Raw genomic sequence first — 19,176 nt, forward strand, 5'->3', positions numbered from 1 at the left:
CCCCTCTGCCCTGGGGGCCCCAGGGGCCCCGGGGGCCCCCAAGCTGCTGGGGGGCCCCCCAGAAGTGTGGGGCCCCGAGGGAGGCTGGGGGCAGCAGAAAGGGCTGGGAGTGGAGATAAGGAGAGGGACTAAAGAAGCTGCGGTGGGCCCCACTCTTTGGGAGAAGGAATGGCTGCTGCTGCTGCTGCTGCTGCTGCTGCTGCTGTTGAAGAGTCGGCGGCGCAGGAAATCTGAAGCAGAAGCTGTGCAGGTAACGGGGGCGCAGAAGCAAAGGTTTGGGGCCGCACGAAGCTCGAGGCAGCGCTGCTGCTGCTGCTCTTTCTGCTGCTGCTGCAGCTGCCGACGCTGCTGCACGGGCAGCAAACGGGAGGGGGGCCCCCATGGGCCCGCAAACTCTCAAGAGAGCCCCCCAGTGCTGCCTGCAGCACCACATTGTGGGGCCCCTTTCAGGTTGCTGCTGTCATGGTTGCGCAGCTGCAGCTGCTGCTCCTGCTTCTAGTCTTCTGCTGCTGCTGCTGCTGCTGCTGCTGCTCCGCTGCTGCAGCAGCAAGACGCACAGCACACGCGCAGACTATCAACCTGAGGCAGAGGCCCAAAATAAATAATAACAAAAGCTTCGATGTTCAAAAATGAAAGAAAGCGGGCACGGCTGTGCTGCCACTGCTGCGGCTGCTGCTGCTGCTGCTGCTGCTGCTGCTCGTGCAGCAGCAGCAGGAGCTCGACGGGGCCCCTGGGGCCCCCCGCCCTCCCGCGTCCCTCAAAGCCTTTTGATTTATTTAAATTATTTGCAAAAGTTAAAATACTTTTTTAAAGCTAATGCAGAACTGAAAGCTGCAGACTGCTGCCTCTTAAAGAGTAAAATGTGGGGTGTACATACACCTGAGAGCTCCCGGCTCGTCTGCTGCTCCCAGCAGCAGCAAAAGCTGCTGCCTTCCTTTCTTTTCCGTGTCTTCTTCCCCAATTATATTTGATAAATGTCTTCCTTTGTTGCTGCCGGATGCTTCTCCGTTGCTGCCGCTGCTGCTGCCGTTGCTGCTGCTGTTGTTGCCAGCTGCTGCTCCTACTCCTGCTGCTGCTGCTGCTGCTGCTGCTGCTCATAAGCGAAGCCAAAAGAGGGGCCCCACTGAGAAGGCCCTGTGTGTCTGGGCTGTTGGACTTGAGCTGCTGCTGCGCTGGTCTCTCTTTGCTGCTGCTGCGGCTGCCCCAGCTGCAGCAGCTGCAGCGACAGCGCTGCAGCTGCTGCAGCAGCAGCTGCTGCTGCTGCCACTGCTGCTGCTGCTGCTGTTGTAGTTCTCTCTCATTTGCCACTTCCCGCTGCAGCGGCAGCAAACCCTGGAAGCTCTTGTGTTTAGCGCAAGTCAAAAGATTTAGAGTTTACATTATCCAACTTGCTCCTTATTTTTGCTCTTTTTTGTTTCTTTTTTGTTTCTTTTTTGTTGTTTTGGTTCTTTGTTTCTTTCTGTTTTAGTTTTTTGTTTCTCTTTTTCTTTTTTTGTTCCTTTTTGTTTCTTTCGGTTTCTTTTTTGTTTCTTTCAATTTCTTTTTTCTCTTTTTCGTTTTATTTTATCGTTTTTTGTTTCTTCTTTTCCTTTCTTGTTTATTTTTGCTTGCTTTTTGTTTCTTTTCTTCTTTTTTATTTTTTTGCTTCTTCTTTTCGTTTCTTTTCTGTTTCTTTTCTTCTTTTTTGTGTATTTCAAAACTCTTTTTGTTTCTATTTATTTCCTCTCTTTTTGTTTGTTTTTTAATTTTTTGCCATTTTTATCGCTTTTCTTTTTCTCTGTTTCTCATTGTTTCTTTTTGTTTCTCTGTTTCATTTTGTTTCTTCCTACTTCCTTTTATTTCTTTTTTTCTTCTTATCTCGGTTTATTTCCTCTTTACTTCATTTTATTTCGTGTTAACTCTTTTATTTCTTTTTAATTTCTTTTCATCTTTTTTCTTTTTTCTTTTTTAAATCTTTTGGAAGTCCTTTCGTTTAGCCTGGAGTCTTTTGGCGGAGATACAGCACCTCAAAGGAACGAAAGAAGACAATTAAACTAAAATTAAAAATTAAAATTGGAAGTAAAAGATTTGAAATTAAATTAATTAAAAAGTGAATTAATTCTCTATTAATGGACACTTCTGCTGCTTCTTGAGCCACTGTTGCAGCCCCCTGTACCTGGAAGCAAAAGATAAAAATTATTTTTCATCTTTATTTATTTGTTTTGTTTAAATTCATTTTTGCCTCTTTTCCCTGTCTCTTAATTTAGCTGCTGCTGCTGTTTCTGGAGCTGCAGCAGCAGCCCGGAGGTGCCCCCTTGCTACTGTTCTGCGTTTATAGCCCTTCGCTCTGCTGCTGCTGCTGCTGCTGCTGCTGCTGTTTCTCTGTGGCTTCTTTTGCTGTGTCTCTGGCTGTCTTTCTGTCTCGGCGCTGTCCCCGGGGACAACTCCTGCGCCTGCTGCTGTCTCTGACTGCCTCTGAAGCAGCAGCAGCAGCAGCAGCAGCAGCCGCGAAGGCGGCGGCAGCAGCAGCAGCACTCACAGTCCTCGTAGCAGCAGCAACAGCACAGTGATGGTAGCAGCAGCAGCAGCTGCAAAGGAACAAGTAGCAGCAGCAACAGCCAGAGCAGCACAGTCACGTCAGCAGCAGCAACAGCAGTGACAGCACCGGCTGCTGCAGCAGCAGCAATGGCAGCATTAGCACCACCGGTAGAAGCACCGGCAGCAGCAGAAACAGTAGGAGTAGTTGCAGCAGCGGCATCAGCAGCAGCAGCAGCAGCTACTCCACCTTGGTCTAAGACTAGACGCTCCTACAGCTACTGTTTTAGGCTGCACCCAGTGCAGGCAGAGCAGCAGGAGGAGCAGCAGCAGGCTGGTGCTGCAGCAGCAGGCTGCTGCTGCAGCAGGAAGCCCGGGGAGGAGCCGGGGGAGCAGCAAAGACAGGAGGGGAGGCCCCAGGGGCCCCCCCCGGGGGTTTTGAGAGCGGCGTCGCTCGTGAGGGGCCCCACAGGCACTCTGCAACAATTAATAAATTAATTTGGCAGCTAAAATGGACCAAAAGGGGCGGAGGAAGACAGGGGCTGGGGAGCACTGGGGGCTTGGGATGTACAGACAGCCCGGGCCGGGCGTGGGGGCGACGCTCCCCCGATGGCGAGGCTGCAGCGGCACGAGGCGCAGCTTTGAGGCTGCTGCTGAGTCTATTTGTTTTATTTGTTTGCCGAAAAGGTTTAATTAAACGTTTTGAAGCTCATTTGGATTCCAAAGAGGCCCTCGGGAGCCCCGGTGACCCCATGTGTGACCAGTGGTGCACCCCCGGACTCGCAGCAGCACCAGTGGCAGCACCAGTGGGAGCAGCAGGACACACTGCTGAGCAGCAGGGCCTTTGAAAGCCTTTAGTGTTGCATTTCAGCTGCATTTTGAGGAACAAAAGCACAAATGGCATTGCTTGTTCGCCCACTGCAGCGGAGAGAAGCAGCAACAGCAGCAGCAGGAGCAGCAGCAGCAGCAGCAGCAACTCCTCCTGCCAGCAGCAGCACCAGCAGCCCACGCAGCGACACCACCGCAGGCCTCCAGCGCCCCTAGGGCTTGGACAGTTTTCTCTGTTTGTTTTGGACACGCCTCGGGCTCTCAAGGCTGGCCAAGGGGCCTAGCAGCAGCTGCGAAGTAGCAGCAGCAGCAGCACCAGCAACGAGCCACCCGGCCCCCCTCTTGTCTGCTTACGCTCCCCCCCGCCCCCCCCTGGGATCGACTGCTCCCTTTTGCCTCTAGGGGGGGGCAGGCTGGGCTTTGCATGCAGCAGGGCTCTGGGGCAGCTTGAATTGCTGCAGGGGAAGCAGCAGCAGCAGCCGCCCCCGCTGCTGCTGCTCTTTTTGCTGCCCCAGCTGCTGCTACAGGGAGCCCTTTCGCCCCCAACTTCTTTTGGAGCAGCAGCAGCAAAGTGCAGCAACCACAAAACGCAGCGCCAGTCCGCCCCACGCAGTTTAGAGTTTGACGTGTGAGAGCTGCAGCTGCAGCAGCTGCTGCTGCTGCTGCTTCCGTTGTTGCTGCTGCTGCCGCTGCTGCTGCTTTTAGTGTGCCTGCTGCTGCTGGTGCCGTGCTGCGCGCAACCAGGACATGGCGTGTGGCCGTCTGCTGCTGCAGCCCACGGTCTGCGCTGCTTTGTGCATTCCTGAATTGGTCTTGTCTGTGCTGCTGCTGCTGCTGCTGCTGCGCTTCCATTGCTGCTGCTGCTGCGGCAAGCGCTGCTGTGGGGGCTCCTTCCGGCGCAGCTGTAACCTCATCTGCTGCTTCTGCTGCACCTCTGTCACTGTATTGCTTCAGTGGCTGCAGCAGCTGCTGCGCTTGCGTCAGCTGCCTGGGACGGTGTGTTTGCTGCTGCTGAGACTGCTGCTGTGGCTGCTGCTGCTATTCTTGCTGGCGCTGCAGTTGCTTCTGCCAAAACCCGTGCTGCAGTTGCTGCTGTGGCTGCTGTGGCTGGTGTCGCTGCAGCAGTTTCCAGAGTTGCGGGCGTTCGCGTGGTCGCTGGCGTCGCAGCAGCAGCTGCTGCTGCTGCTGCTGCTGCTGTTGCTGCAGGTGCTTCTGCTGCTTTTATCAAGATGATCCGGAGGCTGTCTTCTTCGGACTTGAAGCTGCTGCCGCTCGGGGAACGAGGCGATCCCCGGGGATCGTTCGATCCCGTGCTGGTCAATCTGCTGTCAATGGGGCTGCATGCAGAAGCAGCAGAAGCATCTGCAGCAAAGCCCTTTGCCCTAGACTCTCCCCGAGGGGGGGCCAGCGCATGCGGCGACCTCTTGTACGAGAGGCAGCAGCAGCAGCAGCAGCTGCAGCAGCAGCAGCTGCTGCTGCAGCAGCAGCAGCAGTCGGCAGGCGTGTTCCTGCTGCTGCAGCAGCAGCAGGAACAGCAGACACTCAGGAGACGCTCCAGCTGCTCCCACACACTTCATCAGTGGCAGCACCAGCTGCATCTGCAGCAGCAGCAGCAGCAGCAACAGCTTTCCCTGCTGCAGACAGGGGACCCGCAGCACAATGTGTGTCTTCGCCGCCGACACAGCAGCAGAGGCGCTGTGGGCTTTGGGGACTGCGGGCTACAGCAGCAAAGGGAGGACTTGTTGAGTTGTTCTCCGTATCATGCTGACACGTGCGCAGCAGCAGCAGCAGCAGCAGCAGCAGCCGCAGCAAACGCCACAGACGCAGCAGCAGCTGCTGCTACTTCTTGCAGTGTGTTGACAATGGAGGACCCTTTTTTCAGTGTAGCAGTAAGTACAGTGTCTCGAAGCCTCCTGTACTTTCTTTACAGCAGCAAGAGTCTGGGGTTGCTGCTGCTGATGCTGCTGCTGATGTTGCTGGCGCTGCTGATGCTGCTGCTGCTGCAGCTGCCGCCGATGATCCTGGTGCTGCTAACGCTGCTGCCGGTGCTGGTGCTGCAACCGCTACTGAGCTGCAGCAAAGGTGCTAGTGGTGGCGGTTGTGGTGGCGGCGCTGCTGCTCCTGCTCCTGCTGCTGCCGCTGCTGCTGCTGCTGCTGCGACTGTTGCAGCGTGAGTGGGTTTGCGTCTACGCGCGTGTGGCTGCTGCAGAGCGGAGACAGAGGAGCAGCAGCAGCAGCGCAGGCAATGGCCTCGCTGCGGCCCGAGGAGACAGAAGGAGATGCTGCTGCTGCTGCTGCTTTTTGTTTTAAATCTCCTTCTTCAGATTGTTCCTTGACTTTGACAAATAACAGCACAAACTCTGTTGCTTCGGAGGCCCCCGCTGCGCTGAGTCCCCAGGTCACTTCCAGCTTGTGTGACTTTCCGCTGCAGCTGCAGCAGCAGCTGCAGCAGCAGCAGCTGCTGCTGCAGCAGCAGTTGCTGCTGCAGCAGCAGCAGCTCCAGCAGCTGCAGCCACCCACTTCTGGCAGACAACAGCTACTTCTGCCACTGCAAGAAGACACAACAATCCCGACACAGCAACAACTCGACAGACAGCAGCAAACAGTCAGTCTGCTGCCCGATGCAATGATAGACCCAGGGCTGCTGCTGCTGCAGCAGCAACAAATACTGCAACAGCAGCAGCAACTGCTGTCTGCCGCCAGCATGGAAGTTGAGCAGGACCACTTATGCGCCGCTGGCTCGCTGCAACAAGAGCAGCAACAAGGGAAGCTGCAGCAGCAGGAGCATCCAGAATGGCTGCTCGGAAACCCTCTGCAGCAGCAGCAACACCAACTGCAGCAAGTAGTATTGCAGCAGCAGCAGCAACTGCAGCAGGTGCTGCTTCACCAGCAACAGCTGCAGCAGCAACTGGAGCAGCAAGCGCTCCAGCTGCAGCAGCACTCACTTCACGGCCAGCACGTCTCGGGCGTGCACGCTGCGGTGCAGCAGCAGGAGCAGCAGGAGCTGCAGCAGGAGCTGCAGCAGCAGGCTTTTGTGCAGCAGCAGCCCGGAGAGGGGCAGCAAGTGCACGAGTCGAAGCTGGGCGGGGGTGAGCTTCCAGAGCTTCCAGAGGCCTCCTGCGCCTTGGCGCAGCAGCAGCAGCAGCAACAACAACCGCAGCATCAGGAGCAGCAGCAGCAGCAGCAGCCCCAGCTGTGGCTCTCTTCAGCGCAGCCTGAAGTGAGCCCCCTCACCGACGCGCTGCAGCTGCAGCTGCAGGAACAGCAGCAGCTGCAGAAGCAGCAGCTGGATGGCGACATGCAGCTGGATAAATGTCAAGGGGACATGCAACTGGAGAATTGCCACGCTGTGCAACAGCAGCAGCAGCAGCAGCAGCAGCAAGCGCATCCACAGCTGCAGCAGCCGCCGCATTCGCAGCCAGTGCGTGAAGTTTCTTCTTCTTTTTCAGAAATGCTCGAGCCTGCAGTGCAGCAGCAAAGACTGAAGCAGCAGCAGAAGCAGAAGCAGCAGAAGCACAGGCATGCGCGGCATGCGCCGCAGCAGCAACACCGCCATCATCTTCAGCAGCGGCAGCAGCAGCAGCAACAGCGGAAGCAGCGGCGTAGCTCCGTCGCTCACGGCAAGCCCTCAAGAAAGCTTGGTGAAGCAGCAGCAGCAGCAGCTGCTGCTGCCGCTGGCAGAAACATCGTGGGGCCCCTCAGGCGGTCACTCAGGTCCAAAAGACTTTCTGCAAAAGGTGTGTACTGCAGCGGGAGCAGCAGCAACAGCAGCAGCAACAGCAGCAGCAGCACGCAGGAAAGAGGTGCTGTAGTGTTTCTTCACCGTGATTTAGTGGTTAGATACGTGGATCAAGACGCGCCGTGCACTGTTGCTCCTGATGCTGCTACTACCACTACTGCTGCTGCTGCTGCTATTGCTGCTGATGTTCCTGCTGCTGCTGCTGCCGCTGCTGTGCCTGCCTGTTACTGCGCGCTTGCCATTGCTGCTACTGCTGTTACTGCTGCTACTGCCGCTACTGCTGGTACTGCTGCTGCTGCTGCTGCCGCTGCTGTGGCTGCCTGTTACTGCGCGCTTGCCACTGCTGCTACTGCTGTTACTGCTGCTACTGCCGCTACTGCTGGTACTGCTGCTGCTACCGCTGCTACTGCTGCTACTGCTGCTGCTGCTGCTACTGCTGCTATTGATGCTACTGCTAGTAGCACTGCTGTTGCTGCTGCTGCTACTACTACTGCTACTACTGCTACTACTGCTGCTACTGCTACTAGTGCTACTGCTGCTGCGGCTGCTGCTGCTGCTGCGGCTACTGCTACTACTGCTGCTACTGCTGCTACTGCTGCTACTGCTGCTACTGCTGCTACTGCTGCTACTGCTGCTACTGCTAGTACTTGTACTACTACTGCTACTGCTGCTACTGCTGCTACTGCTGCTACTGCTGCTGCTTGCTGCTGGGTGCTGCTGCTGCTGCCGTGCTGGTGCACAGAAGATAGTCTGAACTCCTGTGAAGAAGAAGAGGAGTGGCTGCCCCACAAGACTCTTGTTGCAGATCCTGTTGCAGCTGCGGCGGCTTCAGGCGTTCCTGGCTTGTGCTCTGCTGCTAGCGTTGAAGGCAGCAAAGACGCAGCACCAGCTGCGGCAGCAGCAGCAGCTGGAGCAAGGACAGAAGCAGCAGCAGCTGCAGCAGACACAGACGACAGGCTTTTGCTGCAGCTCAAGAGCCTCGTGTGTCCTTCAACTGACCCCAAGACGGCCTCTCCGGTGTCTTCGGTCACACGGGAAGAGTCTTCGCGGGTAGAGCAGCAGCAGCAGCAGCAGCAGCAACAGCAGCAGGAGCCACTCCGACAGCTAAAGCAGGAGCAGCGACAGCAGCAGCAGCAGCAACCGGACGCGTCCGGTGCTGCGCCCGCGTCTAGCGGCGGCCGTAGCAGCTGCGCCGCACCTGGAGTAAGTAACAGCAGCAGCAGGAGCAGCAGCAGCAGCAGTTGCAGTATCCGACTAAGAGCGCACTCAAAGTAGCACAGCGTTAAAGAGCAGCAAGAGCAGCAGCAGCAGCAGTTGCATTCACTATCCGAAGCAAGAGCGCACTCAAAGTAGCATCACCCTAAGAAGCAGCAAAAGCAGCAGCAGCAGCAGCAGCAGGGAGCAGGCACAAGGGCGCACTCAAAGTAGCATCACCTTAAAGAGCAGCAAAAGCAGCAGCAGCAGCAGCAGCGGGAAGCAGGCGGCAGGCGTGTGTTGGCGCTGCTGCAGCGGCAGCTGCCGGAGCTGCGGCGCGGCAGCAAATGCATCCGGGGGGCCCCCCGGGCCACAGTGCAGCAGCTGTACGGCCAGACTTATGACTTGGAGGCCCTCGCGCTGCAGCTGGACGAAACCCACATTGATGACATTGACCCTGGGGACTTCGACAGAAGTTATTCTCAAGGAAAAAGATTTGCTGTTGGCGACTTGGGAAGGAAGCTGCTGCTCGTCGTCGTCAGGGAGAAACTCGAGGTCAGCTGCACCCGCGCTGCGGCCCCCAGCAGCAGCAGCAGCAGCAGCAGCAGCAGCAGCAGCAGCGGCGCCAGCGGCTGCAGCGGCGGCGGCGGCGGCAGCGGCTTGCGGGCACCGCTGCTTCCCACTTTGCAAGTGCTGCAGTGAATGGGTCTTTGCTGCTTTTGTGTCTTCTTTGGAATTTGAACTTTTGGGGTTTTAAATGCAAAAGAAAGTCTGCAGTTATTTGCGCAAGTTCCCGCGTGCTGCGCAGCGCGGCGGGCGGAAATATGCACACTTTCCAGGCAGCAGCAGCAGCAGCAGCTGCTGCTGCTGCTGCTGGTGCTGCTGCTTGGCCACACCGTGAGGGCTGGGGCCAGTTCTCAGAGCTGCATGGGGAATGGTGCATGCGGTGGATTGGCTGCTTGAGAAGGGGGAGAACATCAGTGAACTGCGCAGCAGCAACGGCAGCAGCAGCAGCAGAACTGGCAATTCAAGAACAAGCTCTTGAACTGCCAGTTCTGCTGCTCGCTTTTGCCGAGACAAAGGCACCACCAGCAAAATTTACCGCCTCCAGCCCCATATGTCTTTTTGCCGCTGCTGCTGCTGCTGCTGCTGCTCGCCAGCTGATGGCCTTCAGCTGCCCAAATGAAAAGGCAGCAAATGCACGTGTGAACAGCAGCATGCACTTGTACTGCAGCTGCTGCAGATGGCGAGCTGCTGCTGCATCAGCTAGCTGCTGCTGCTTCAGCTAGCTGGTGTTGCTACATGTGCCCGTGTGTCTGTGTTATGTTTTGAGGCGCATGCGTCAGTTGTCTTGTTGTTGGGTGTATCAGAGTGTGCTGCTGCTGCAGTGTGCTGCTGCTGCTGCAGTGTGGTGCTGCTGAAGCGGGGTGTTCCGTGGCTGAGTGTCGCTGCTGCTGCGGCGGTGGGGTTGTTGTGCTGCTGCTCAGGCGGGGGCATGCGGGCAGCTGAAGTTCTTGACCTTGACAGACCTTTTTCGTTTAGCTTATGAATTGGGTCTTTGGGAGTTTGCGTTGAAGGTGGCGATGGCCTACAGAGTGGGTTGTTTGCGGATCCCCAAGACTGCGCCTGCGCCGCCCGCAGCAGCAGCAGCAGCAGCAGCAGCAGCAGCAGCGCGCCCGGAAGCGGAAGCGGCAGCAGGCGCGGCGCCAAACGCAAACACAGGGCCCAGCCAAAGCTCAGCCAGTGGCCCCACAGAGGCTCCTGCTGCTTCTTTGCTGCTCACAGAAGCTGCAGAGCGCAGCAAGGTTTCTGGCGCTGCAGAGGCGCCAGGATTGGCTGCCGGCAGCAGCGGCAGCAGCAGCAGCGGGACCAGAGGCGGCAGCGGTGAGGCAATGCTGCAGGATGGTCCCGAAGCGCAGGTTGTGCTGCAGCGGAGCAGCAAACGAAGGCTGCTCCCGTCCCCCGCTGAGGGAGACAGCGGCAGCAGCACCAGCAGCACGAACAGCAGCAAAAGCAGCAACAGCAGCAGCCGGTCCCGCCCAGCGCATTCTGCAGCTGCGGAGAACACTTCCAGCTGCGACAGAAAGAGCCCCTTGGACTTGCTCAGGTCCGTCGGGGTCCATGATCAATAGCTAGCTAGGCATCTAGCTAGCTAGCTGCACTGCGTAGCAAGCAAGCCGCAGTAGCTAGCTAGGCAGGAGGTAGCTAGCTGCCAGGCTGGCAGCTGCAACAGCGACGGAGCAGCAGCAACTTCGCTAACTAGCAAGCAACACAGCTAGTCGGCCTAGCTAGCCAGCTAGCTAGCTGGCAGCCAGAAGACACGCGGCAGAGTGCAGCAGCAAGCAAGCTCTGTAGCAGCCCCTGCTAGCGAGCAAGCTACTTTCATTTGGCCTCGCAGCAGCAGCAGCAGCAGCAGCAGCAGCAGCAAGGCTCTCAGACTCCCCGCTAGGGAGTTGAGGCTTTGAGCTCGCTAGGTGACAGCAGCAACGACAGCAACGCCTGCAGAAGCAAATCTGCAGGGCCAGAAACAGCAGCGGGAGCTGCAGCAGCAACAGGAAGCACAGCTAAGCAGCAAGTGGACTTGAGCAGCAGGGGGCGCTGCAACAAGCAAAGAAGCAGAAGCTACTGACGGGCTGCAGCAGCAGGAACAGCTGCTGCTGCAGGAGCGACCGCGGTAAGGCTGTTCTTCCTTTATGTTTCTGGAGAAAGGCGATTTTGCTGCTGCGGCAGCAGCAGCAGCAGCAGCAGCAGCAGCGCCGGCGGCTCAGAGGGCTCAAGTTGTTTTGATTGGGACAAAAGTTGTGCCCGTTTCCTCTCAGTGCTGCCTCTTTGCTCCATGCATATTTTTAAATGTTTTTATTTTTAATTGCTTGGTTTTGGCCCGCAAGCAGCAAAGCCGCAGCGGGCTGGGGTGCATGTACACTTGGTGGGTGCGCAGCAAAGACTGCACCATAGGGTGTGGGGTGTACGTACAGCTCGCGTATGTACACCTGTTTGTGGGCGTTTATCAGTTGAATATTTCTGTTTAATATTTCCTTCTTCGGGCATTTCGGTTGTTTTCTGAAGAGCTGTGCGTCAGGTGTATGTACAGCTGCACTTGGCGACACAGAAACAAAACAGCAGGGCCGCCGCGAAGAAGACAAGCAACCCTCGAGTGCGCATGCATGCACACGTGCATGCGCGCATGCATGCATGCACGCATGCATGCGCACGTGCATGCGCACACGCATGCATTCACGCACGCATGCATGCATGCGCGCATGCATGCACGCATGCATGCGCGCACGCATGCGCGCATGCATGCGCGCATGCATGCATGGACGATGCACCCACGCACGCGTGCGTTCGCGCATGCATGCATGTATGATGCATGCGCGATCGCACGCATGCATGCATGCATACATGCACCAGCTGTGGGCATGTGGGGTCCACAGGAGTAGGGGAGTTGCTGCCTGCCGAAGTATAGCAGTAGAGCGTTTAGTATGTGTGCGACTTTGCGCAGCCGCACGCGAAATAAGAATTAATGAGTCTACATAAAACTCGAAGTTGCATGCGCAGCAGCGCATGCAACTGAGGCGCGCATGCATGCGCATGCATGCGCATGCACGCGCATGCATGCGGCCTAGAGTAACTTCCGCCACATTTTGCATGCATGCTGCGAAATGCTCTTGCTTTCTTCTGCTTCTTTTCGCCCCCTTTCGTGTTAAAATAATGTTCACATCCGGTGCAGTTTTGTCGAAGGGATTTGCGCCGCCTTGCTGCCGGGGAGCAGGCGCTTCGTCGCTGCTGCTGCTGCGCCTGCTGCGGCCGGCTCGCAGCAGCAGCGACTGCTGCTGCTGCTGCTGCTGCTGCTGCAGCGACAGGGTGCCAGTTTAGGTGGGATGTGCAGACTGCAGGCACTTTTGTTCTGCGAGGACCACCCCTGGGCTGACCAGCTGCGGCATCTGCTGCTCAGTGCAAGCAGCAGAAGCAGCAGCAACAGCTACAGCCCGCCGCTGCAGCGGCAGCAGCAGCTGCTGCAGCGGGGCGGGGCAGCTGCTGCAGGCAGCCAAGCGACTCTGCATGCAGTGGCTAGCCTCTGCTGCGTGGCTGCTGAAGTTTAATTTAAACTTCACTAGGCAACGCAGGTCCTCTATAAATGTTTTAACGCAGCGCGTCAAGGCGGCGGTGCGGCTGCTGTAGCTCCTCCTGCTGCAGCTCCTGCTGCTGCAGCAGCAGTTGCTGCGCTCGCAGCCTGCACTCCTCCAATAGCCCTAGAGTCCCTTCCCCCTACCGAGATCTTCTGTCCCTGCTGCTGAAGCAGCAAACACAGCTGCGACGGATGTGCAGCAGCTGTGGCTCTGCTGCAGCAGCAGCAAAGAAGCTGCTGCTTATTATCCTGCAGCAGCTGAAGTTCCCGCTTCAGCCTTTGTTCCACATCTTGTTTCCAGACCCTTTCGGGTTCTCATCCTGCAGCAGCGAGGCATGCGGAAGCAGCAAGAGCAGCAGCAGCTGCAGCAGCTGCTGCTGTGACTGCAGCAGCAGCAACCCCGGCGAGCAGCTGCTGCAGCGACTGCCGCAGCAGCAACCGCGGCGACTGCACCTGCAACAACCGCAGCAAAAACCGACAGCAGCAACGCCTTCTCACCTTCCAGTCGTCCCACTTCCTTGCTTCCAGCTCCTCTGCTTCCTTCGCCTGCACAGCAGCAGCAGCAGCAGCAACAGCAACAACAGCAGCTGCAGCAAAAGTGAAACGAAGCAGCAGCGCAGCAGCAAAAGCAGCCACTGCAGCGGCAGCAGCACTCCAGCCTAACCCACCGCCTGCCGCGCCTCCCCCGTGGGAAACTCCACCACCACTTTCGGCTTCGCAGCTCCAATTTGCCTTCTGAGCCACACAGGAAGCTAGCTGCTGCTGGTGCTGCTGCTGCTGCTGTTGCTGCTGCTGCTGCTGGGGCCACAGCTGAATTTCTAGCCCTGCCGGCTAGCTGAAGTGTGTGCTCATGAGCGACGCTGCCGCACGAGCTCATACGCACAAGGCCGCCTAGCTAGCTGGCTAGCTAAATAGCTAGCTAGCTAGCTAGCTAGTTGGTTAGGTACAGAGATAGCTACTCAGGTGTGTGCGTGGCGGCGAAACGGCTAGCTGTCAGCTAGCTGGGTAGCTAAGCGACTAGCTAGCTGGCTAGCTTGATAACTAGCTAGCTGGGTGGCTAGCTGGCCAGCTAGCTGGCTAGCTAGCTGGGTAGCTAGCTGGCTACTTGGCACTGACGTCTCCATTTCCATCTCAATGTCCGCACACTCCGCGAGGCTCATTGTCGGGAGATCTGAGGAGTCCAAAGAGCAGAAGGACAACAGCTAGCTAGCTAGCTAGCTAGCCAGTTCGCTAGCTAGCTAGCTGGCTAGCTAGCTAGCTGGCGGCGCAGGTGTCCGGCCGAAATGCCCTAGCAGTTGCATATCCTACGCCATCTCGCACTATTGCAGCAGCAGGAGCGGCAGCAACAGCACCAAACAGCAGCAGCAGTGTGCAGCAGCAGCAGCAGCGGCAGCAGCAAAGTGAACCAGCAACAGCAGCAGGTCCATCGACGCTGACTGTGGGAAGGCTGGAAGACTCGAGAACGGATGAAGTTGCGAAGCTCTTCTTTGTTCCTCTGCAGCAAAGATCAGAAGCAGCAAACACATTGGCTGCAGCAGCAGCAGCAGCAGCAGCAGAAGCAGCGGAAGCAGCAGCAGCAAATCGTCTCGTCCCAGCAGCAAACAGGAAAGCTCACAAAAGTTGCTGTCCAAGGCCGCTGCGAAGACGCAGCGGGCTCTGGGGGCTTCGGAGCAGCTGAAAACCCAACAAGCGAGGCAGCAAACCCTAAACCCTAAACCCTAAACCCTAAACGCTGAAGCCTAAACCCTAGACTCGAAACCCTAAACCCTAGACCCTGAACCCTAAACCCTAAACCCTGGATGATGCTGTGGAGCTTCAACTCACAGCTGCGGGAAACGGCTGCCTGGTTATTTGATAAGAGCCTCATCAGCATGGGGGTCTCCTGCAACGCCAAACCCTAAACCCTAATCCCTAAACCCTAAACCCTAAATCCTGAACCCTAAATCCTAAATCGCTAATCCGAACAGCAACACATTCAGCTACCGACACTCTCCAACAGCGCGAGCTCCTCCTTCCAGTATAAGAAGGCAAAGTAAACCCTAAACTCTATATCCTAAACCCTAAACCCTAAACCCTAAACCGTAACGCCCTGAGCCCTTGACTCTCATTCTCCCCTGCCGCACCTGCCGAATGAAGTCAAGCTGCTTGAAGCTTTCTCTGGTGCACCTGCATCAACAACATAAGAACTGCAGCAGCAGGACTGTAGCAGCAGTACTGCAGCAGCAGCACTGCAGCAGCAGCACTGCATCAGCAGCGCTGCATCAGCAGCACTGCAGCAGCAGTACTGCAGCAGCACCTTTGCAGCAGCAGGACTGCAGCAGCCAGAAGCAAAACGCCTACAACTGCAGCAACAAGAGAGATAATCGCCGTTCCTCCTCAGAGCTCCATGCTCCCCCGCCCGACTTCTGAGACAGCAGTGCCTGCAGCAGCAACAGCAGCAGCAACAGCAGCAGCAGCAAGTCCTCAGGGTGTGCGCTGTGGCGGCTGCAGTGCAGAGAATTTTGCCCTCTGTTTTTTGCTGTAGCAAGCAGCCGCGTGGAGAACAGTGCTGCGGTGCTGGTGCTGCAGTCGCTGCTGCAACTGCTGCTGCCGTCGCTGCTGCTGTGGCAGCTGCAGCAGCGTGCCGTCGCTGCTGCTGTGGCAGCTGCTGCTGTGGCAGCTGCTGCTGCTGCTGTTGCTGCTATACCTTAACAGAATTGCTCAGTTGCTTCTCCGCCTTGGCTTCCTCCACAAGTTTCGTCCTGTAGCAGCAGCAGCAGTAGCAAAAGCAGCAGTGTACGTCCTTGAAGCAGCAGCACGGCCGCCTAGCCACGCGCACGCAGCAGCAGCAGTAGCAGCAGCAACAGCAGCAGCAGCAGCATGCCTGCGGGCTGCGGGATCGGCGATCCCGGGAGCAGCAGCGGGAGCTGCTGCTGGATTTGCTACAGCATCAAGAATGGCCTCGAGGCGATTTATTTCTTCTTTGTTGAGAAGTTCAGCAGACTCCAGGCAGTGCAAATACTCCAAAAAATATATCTGCAGCAGCAGCAGCAGCAGGAACAGCGACATCTGCAGCAGCAGCAGCGCCATCTCCAGCAGCAGCGAGAGCGGCAGCAGCAGAAACAATGGCGGCAGCAGCAGCAGCAGCTACCAGAGTGCTCCTAGCGGTGCACTGCCCCAGGGCGAGCTGAATTGTAAGCAGCAGCAACAGCAGCAGCAGCAGCAGCTGCTGCTGCTGCTGCTGCTGTAGCACCTGGCCTCTAGGGTTTAGGGTTTACCTGAGCCTCACGGAGGCGCAGCGGCCGCTCCTGCAGCTGCCCGGGCCTTTCGAGGGTCATAAGGCCCAGGCAATACGGTAGCAGCAAAAACCTAAACACAAAACCCTAAACCCTACACCCTAAACCTAAACCCTAAACCCCTGGCCCTGAGCCCTGCTGCCAACGCCCGAGTTCTCCCTTTGGTTGGAACAGCAAATGAAACAAACGAACTTACAAGGAACCTCTGGCTCTAAACCCTAAACCCTAAACCCTAAACCCTGGGTCTAAAGTGCCATGCAAGGGCCTCGAGGGCCTGGGGGGTTTAGGCTAGGGTTTAGGGTTTAGGGTTTTTGCTTGCCTAAGGACTGAGGAAGAAATATCATCTGCAGACTCGTTGGGGGAGATGAGCCGCAGGTGTCTGTACACCTTGTGCAGCAGCAGCAAACACCGGTAGAGATTGAGGCTCCAGTCTTCCTGCTGCTCCTTGCTGTTGCTGCTGCTGCTGCTGCTGTTGCTGCTGCTTTCTGCGTCTGAGTCGAGGGACATTCCGGTGGTTTGTTGAAGCCGCAGCAGCAGCTCCTGCGGGGGCTCAAACGAGCTGCTGCTGCTGCCGCTACTGCTGCTGCTCTCTTCCCAGAACAGATTTGAGTGCTGCAGCAGAAAAGCCTTGAGACATATATCGAAGAGAGTGCCGAAGGCGTCTTCGCCTTCGCCAGCGTGTGTCTGCTGTTCTGCTCCTGCCATTTTGCTGCTGCTTGTGTTCCTGCTGCTGCTGCTGCCGCTGCTGCCGCTGCTGCTGCTGCTGCTGCTTTCCCTGCGTCTCCGCTGCACTTCCCAGCAGGAGAATCACTGTTTTGTGGGCAGATCCGGCGGCTGCTGCTGCTGCTCCTCTCGTTGGAGGTAGCCGCTGCTGCGGCTGCGGCTCCTGCTGGGGGCGCTGCTGCTGCTGCCGTGGGTGCTGGCGCTAATTCTTGCTGCTTCAGGGCTATTGTTCAAATGCGCTTCGCAGCAGCAAATGAGGAAGCCCTGCACACAGGGGCAGGCCTGGGGTGCATGCAAGCGGGGGAACTTCCCCAGCTGCTGCTGATACTGCTGCTGCTGCCGACTCGCCCGCCAGCAGCAGAGATACTCTGGCGCTGCGCCTGGGCCGCCGAATCGCAGAAACAATCAAAACGGCATACAGCCACACTGCCCCCAGGGATGTAATAAAAACTAAATTTGAAAAAAACGCACAAGACGCTGCTGCGTTGGTGAGCGAGACTGTCTTGCTGCAGCAACAGCGGAACGATCTGCACAGCAGCAGCAGAGGCAGCAGCAGCAGCAGCCGCTGCTGCTGCCGCTTCCTGCAAGCACCGCAGCCAAGGCTACGGTGGGGATGTCTTGACGAGTGTTTTCATTTCGCGGTGTATGTACACCACACGAAACGTCTCAGTCCACTCACTGGGTGAGCGCAGCGGCAGCTGATTGCAGCAGCAGACTTCCTGCAGCAGCAGCGGCAGCAGCAGCTGCTGCTGTTGCATGTCCCGCAGCAGCAGCAGCGGTTAGGTGACGGGCGTCCGCTCCTTTTTGCAGAATTTACCTGTGGAACGCGCGTAGGAGCAGCCGCAGCAGTTGCTGCAGTTGCTGCTGTTGCTGGTGTTGCTGCCGCAGCGATACGGGAAGAGGAGTTGCAGCAGCTGGAGCCTGCAGCGCCTGTAACCACCTATAGACTTCAATGGGCGCGCGTCCCGCCGGCAACGGGCTGAGACATCACCAAGTGTCCAGTGCTGCAGCTGCACCGGGAGCTCCGCAGCAGCAGCACCAGCAGGAGGAGCAGGAGGAGCAGCAGGAGTAGCAGCTGCCTGCACTGCCCCGGGCAGCTCTCAGCCGGCCGGACCTCGCAAGCGCCGCTCCCCCTCCCCCGCGTCCCCCGCTGCATGCCTCTTTCTCCCGCGCAGCAGCTGCAGCAGAGCCCTCGGCAGCAGCAGCTGCAGCACGGCCCTCCGCCGCCGCAGCTGCAGCACGGCGTCTACCCCGCTCCTCAGCAGCACCCCCAGCGTCCCCGCAGCACCAGCAGCACCGAAACCCCCACCCCACCCCCATCCCCAGCAGCAGCAGCAGCAAACGACCCCGCGCGCACAACGCCTCCCCCTGAGCAGCAACCCGCGCCCAGCAGCAAACCCCCCCCCAGCAGCAGCAGCAGCAGCAGGAATGGCGTTCGCGTGCGGGGTGAGCCGGCACTTCTTCGCGCGTTCGGAGCGCGTGAAGGCCGTGGCGCTGCACCCGCGGGAGCCGCTGGTGGCCTCCGCGCAGTACGACGGCCGGCTGAAGGTGCACAACTACTTCTCGCTGCAGCTGGTGGCCGCGCTGGACGTGTCGGCGCTGCCGCTGCGGGCCGCGGCCTTTCTGGCGCCGCGCGACTGGCTCTTGTGCGCCGGCGACGACTGCGCGCTGCGGGCCTTCTCGCTGCACTCGCAGCAGAAGGTGGCGGAGCTCCTCAACGCCCACAAGGACTACATCCGCCACCTCGCTGTCCACGCCCACAAGCCCCTCGTCCTCTCCAGCAGCGACGACATGACCGTCAGTGCCGCCTTCCGGGGCCAGGCTTGGGGCGGTGGGGGGTTGGGGGTTGCGGGAGCTTTGGGGGGGGTTGCGGGGTTGCGGGAGGTTTGGGGGAGGGTTCGGGGTTTGGGGGAGGTTTGGGGGGCTGCGGGAGGTTTGGGGGGTTGCGGGAGGTTTGGGGGAGGGTTGCGGGAGGTTTGAGGGAGGTTTTGGGGGTTTGAGGGGTTTACACGAGAGTTTTAGGGGTTTTGGGGTGGAAGTGAGAGTTTTAGGGGGGTTGGGGTCTAAGTGAGGGTTTTAGGGGGGTTGGGGTTGAAGCGAGGGTTTGGAGATTTACGCGAGGGTTTGGGGATTCACGCGAGGGTTTGGGCGAGGTTTGAGGGGTTAGGCGAGAGTTTAAGTGTTTACGCGAGGGTTTACGGTTTTGGGGAGGCTTCAGGAGCTAAGGGCGGCGGAGGTTTTAGGGTTTAGGGTTTAGGGTTTAGGGTTTGTGGGCAGATAAAGCTGTGGGACGTGGAGGATGGCTGGACGCGTCTTTGTTCATTTGAAAGCCACGCCCATTATGTCATGCAGTCTGTTTGGAGTCCCCGGGACCCGACGATTTTCGCCTCTTGTTCTCTCGACAGGCGAGTCCCAAACCCTAAACCCTAAACCCTAGCTCGGCGGCGGGACAGCAGCGTGCAGCAGAGGGGGAAGCTCTGGGCGGGTCTCCGAGGCAGCGTTTGCTGCTGCTAGCGGGTCGCGAGGCGCGCGCAGGGCCTCCGCGAGGACTTAAGGCTTAGGGTTTAGGGTTTAGGGTGTAGGGTTTAGGGTTTAGGGTTTAGGGTTTGCGGGCCGCAGGTCAATCAAGGTGTGGGGCATAGGGCCCATAGGCTCGGGGGCCAAAACTGCAGCCAATGGGCCCCCCGCTGTTGTCACCAGTGCCCACTTTTCTTTGCTGGGCCACGAGCGAGGAGTCAACACAATTGCCTACTCGACGTGAGCCCCGCAGCAGC

The 19,176-nt window shown here is 58.1% G+C and overlaps 4 protein-coding genes across 4 annotated transcripts; 2 read left to right on the forward strand and 2 right to left on the reverse strand.

The window, feature by feature from the left end:
• Nucleotides 1–3,603: 3,603 nt before the first annotated feature.
• On the reverse strand, nucleotides 3,604–4,194 carry ETH_00016810 (uncharacterized protein; the record flags this gene model as incomplete). The annotated part of the gene is made up of 1 exon (XM_013373547.1): nucleotides 3,604–4,194. The coding sequence occupies one exon, from the start codon at nucleotides 4,192–4,194 to the stop codon at nucleotides 3,604–3,606; it is 591 nt and encodes a 196-aa protein (XP_013229001.1).
• A 377-nt stretch (nucleotides 4,195–4,571) lies between these two features.
• Nucleotides 4,572–10,407, forward strand: ETH_00016815 (uncharacterized protein; the record flags this gene model as incomplete). The annotated part of the gene is made up of 4 exons (XM_013373548.1): nucleotides 4,572–5,366; nucleotides 5,552–8,284; nucleotides 8,591–8,830; nucleotides 9,763–10,407. The coding sequence occupies 4 exons, from the start codon at nucleotides 4,572–4,574 to the stop codon at nucleotides 10,405–10,407; spliced, it is 4,413 nt and encodes a 1,470-aa protein (XP_013229002.1).
• Nucleotides 10,408–12,431: 2,024 nt separating this feature from the next.
• ETH_00016820 (immunoglobulin-binding protein, putative) lies at nucleotides 12,432–16,384 on the reverse strand (the record flags this gene model as incomplete). Its single annotated transcript, XM_013373549.1, has 13 exons — nucleotides 12,432–12,569; nucleotides 12,903–12,950; nucleotides 13,073–13,139; nucleotides 13,521–13,575; nucleotides 13,842–13,899; nucleotides 14,020–14,078; nucleotides 14,229–14,286; nucleotides 14,528–14,570; nucleotides 14,745–14,824; nucleotides 15,091–15,145; nucleotides 15,268–15,419; nucleotides 15,662–15,752; nucleotides 15,999–16,384. 13 exons carry the CDS (start codon nucleotides 16,382–16,384, stop codon nucleotides 12,432–12,434), a joined length of 1,290 nt encoding a protein of 429 aa, XP_013229003.1.
• Nucleotides 16,385–17,830: 1,446 nt separating this feature from the next.
• On the forward strand, nucleotides 17,831–19,163 carry ETH_00016825 (uncharacterized protein; the record flags this gene model as incomplete). Its single annotated transcript, XM_013373550.1, has 3 exons — nucleotides 17,831–18,199; nucleotides 18,680–18,807; nucleotides 19,022–19,163. The coding sequence occupies 3 exons, from the start codon at nucleotides 17,831–17,833 to the stop codon at nucleotides 19,161–19,163; spliced, it is 639 nt and encodes a 212-aa protein (XP_013229004.1).
• Nucleotides 19,164–19,176: the final 13 nt, after the last annotated feature.

Source organism: Eimeria tenella, genomic scaffold, assembly GCF_000499545.2.
Source record: "Eimeria tenella Houghton genomic scaffold, Eth_scaff151, whole genome shotgun sequence".
Taxonomy (NCBI): domain Eukaryota; phylum Apicomplexa; class Conoidasida; order Eucoccidiorida; family Eimeriidae; genus Eimeria; species Eimeria tenella.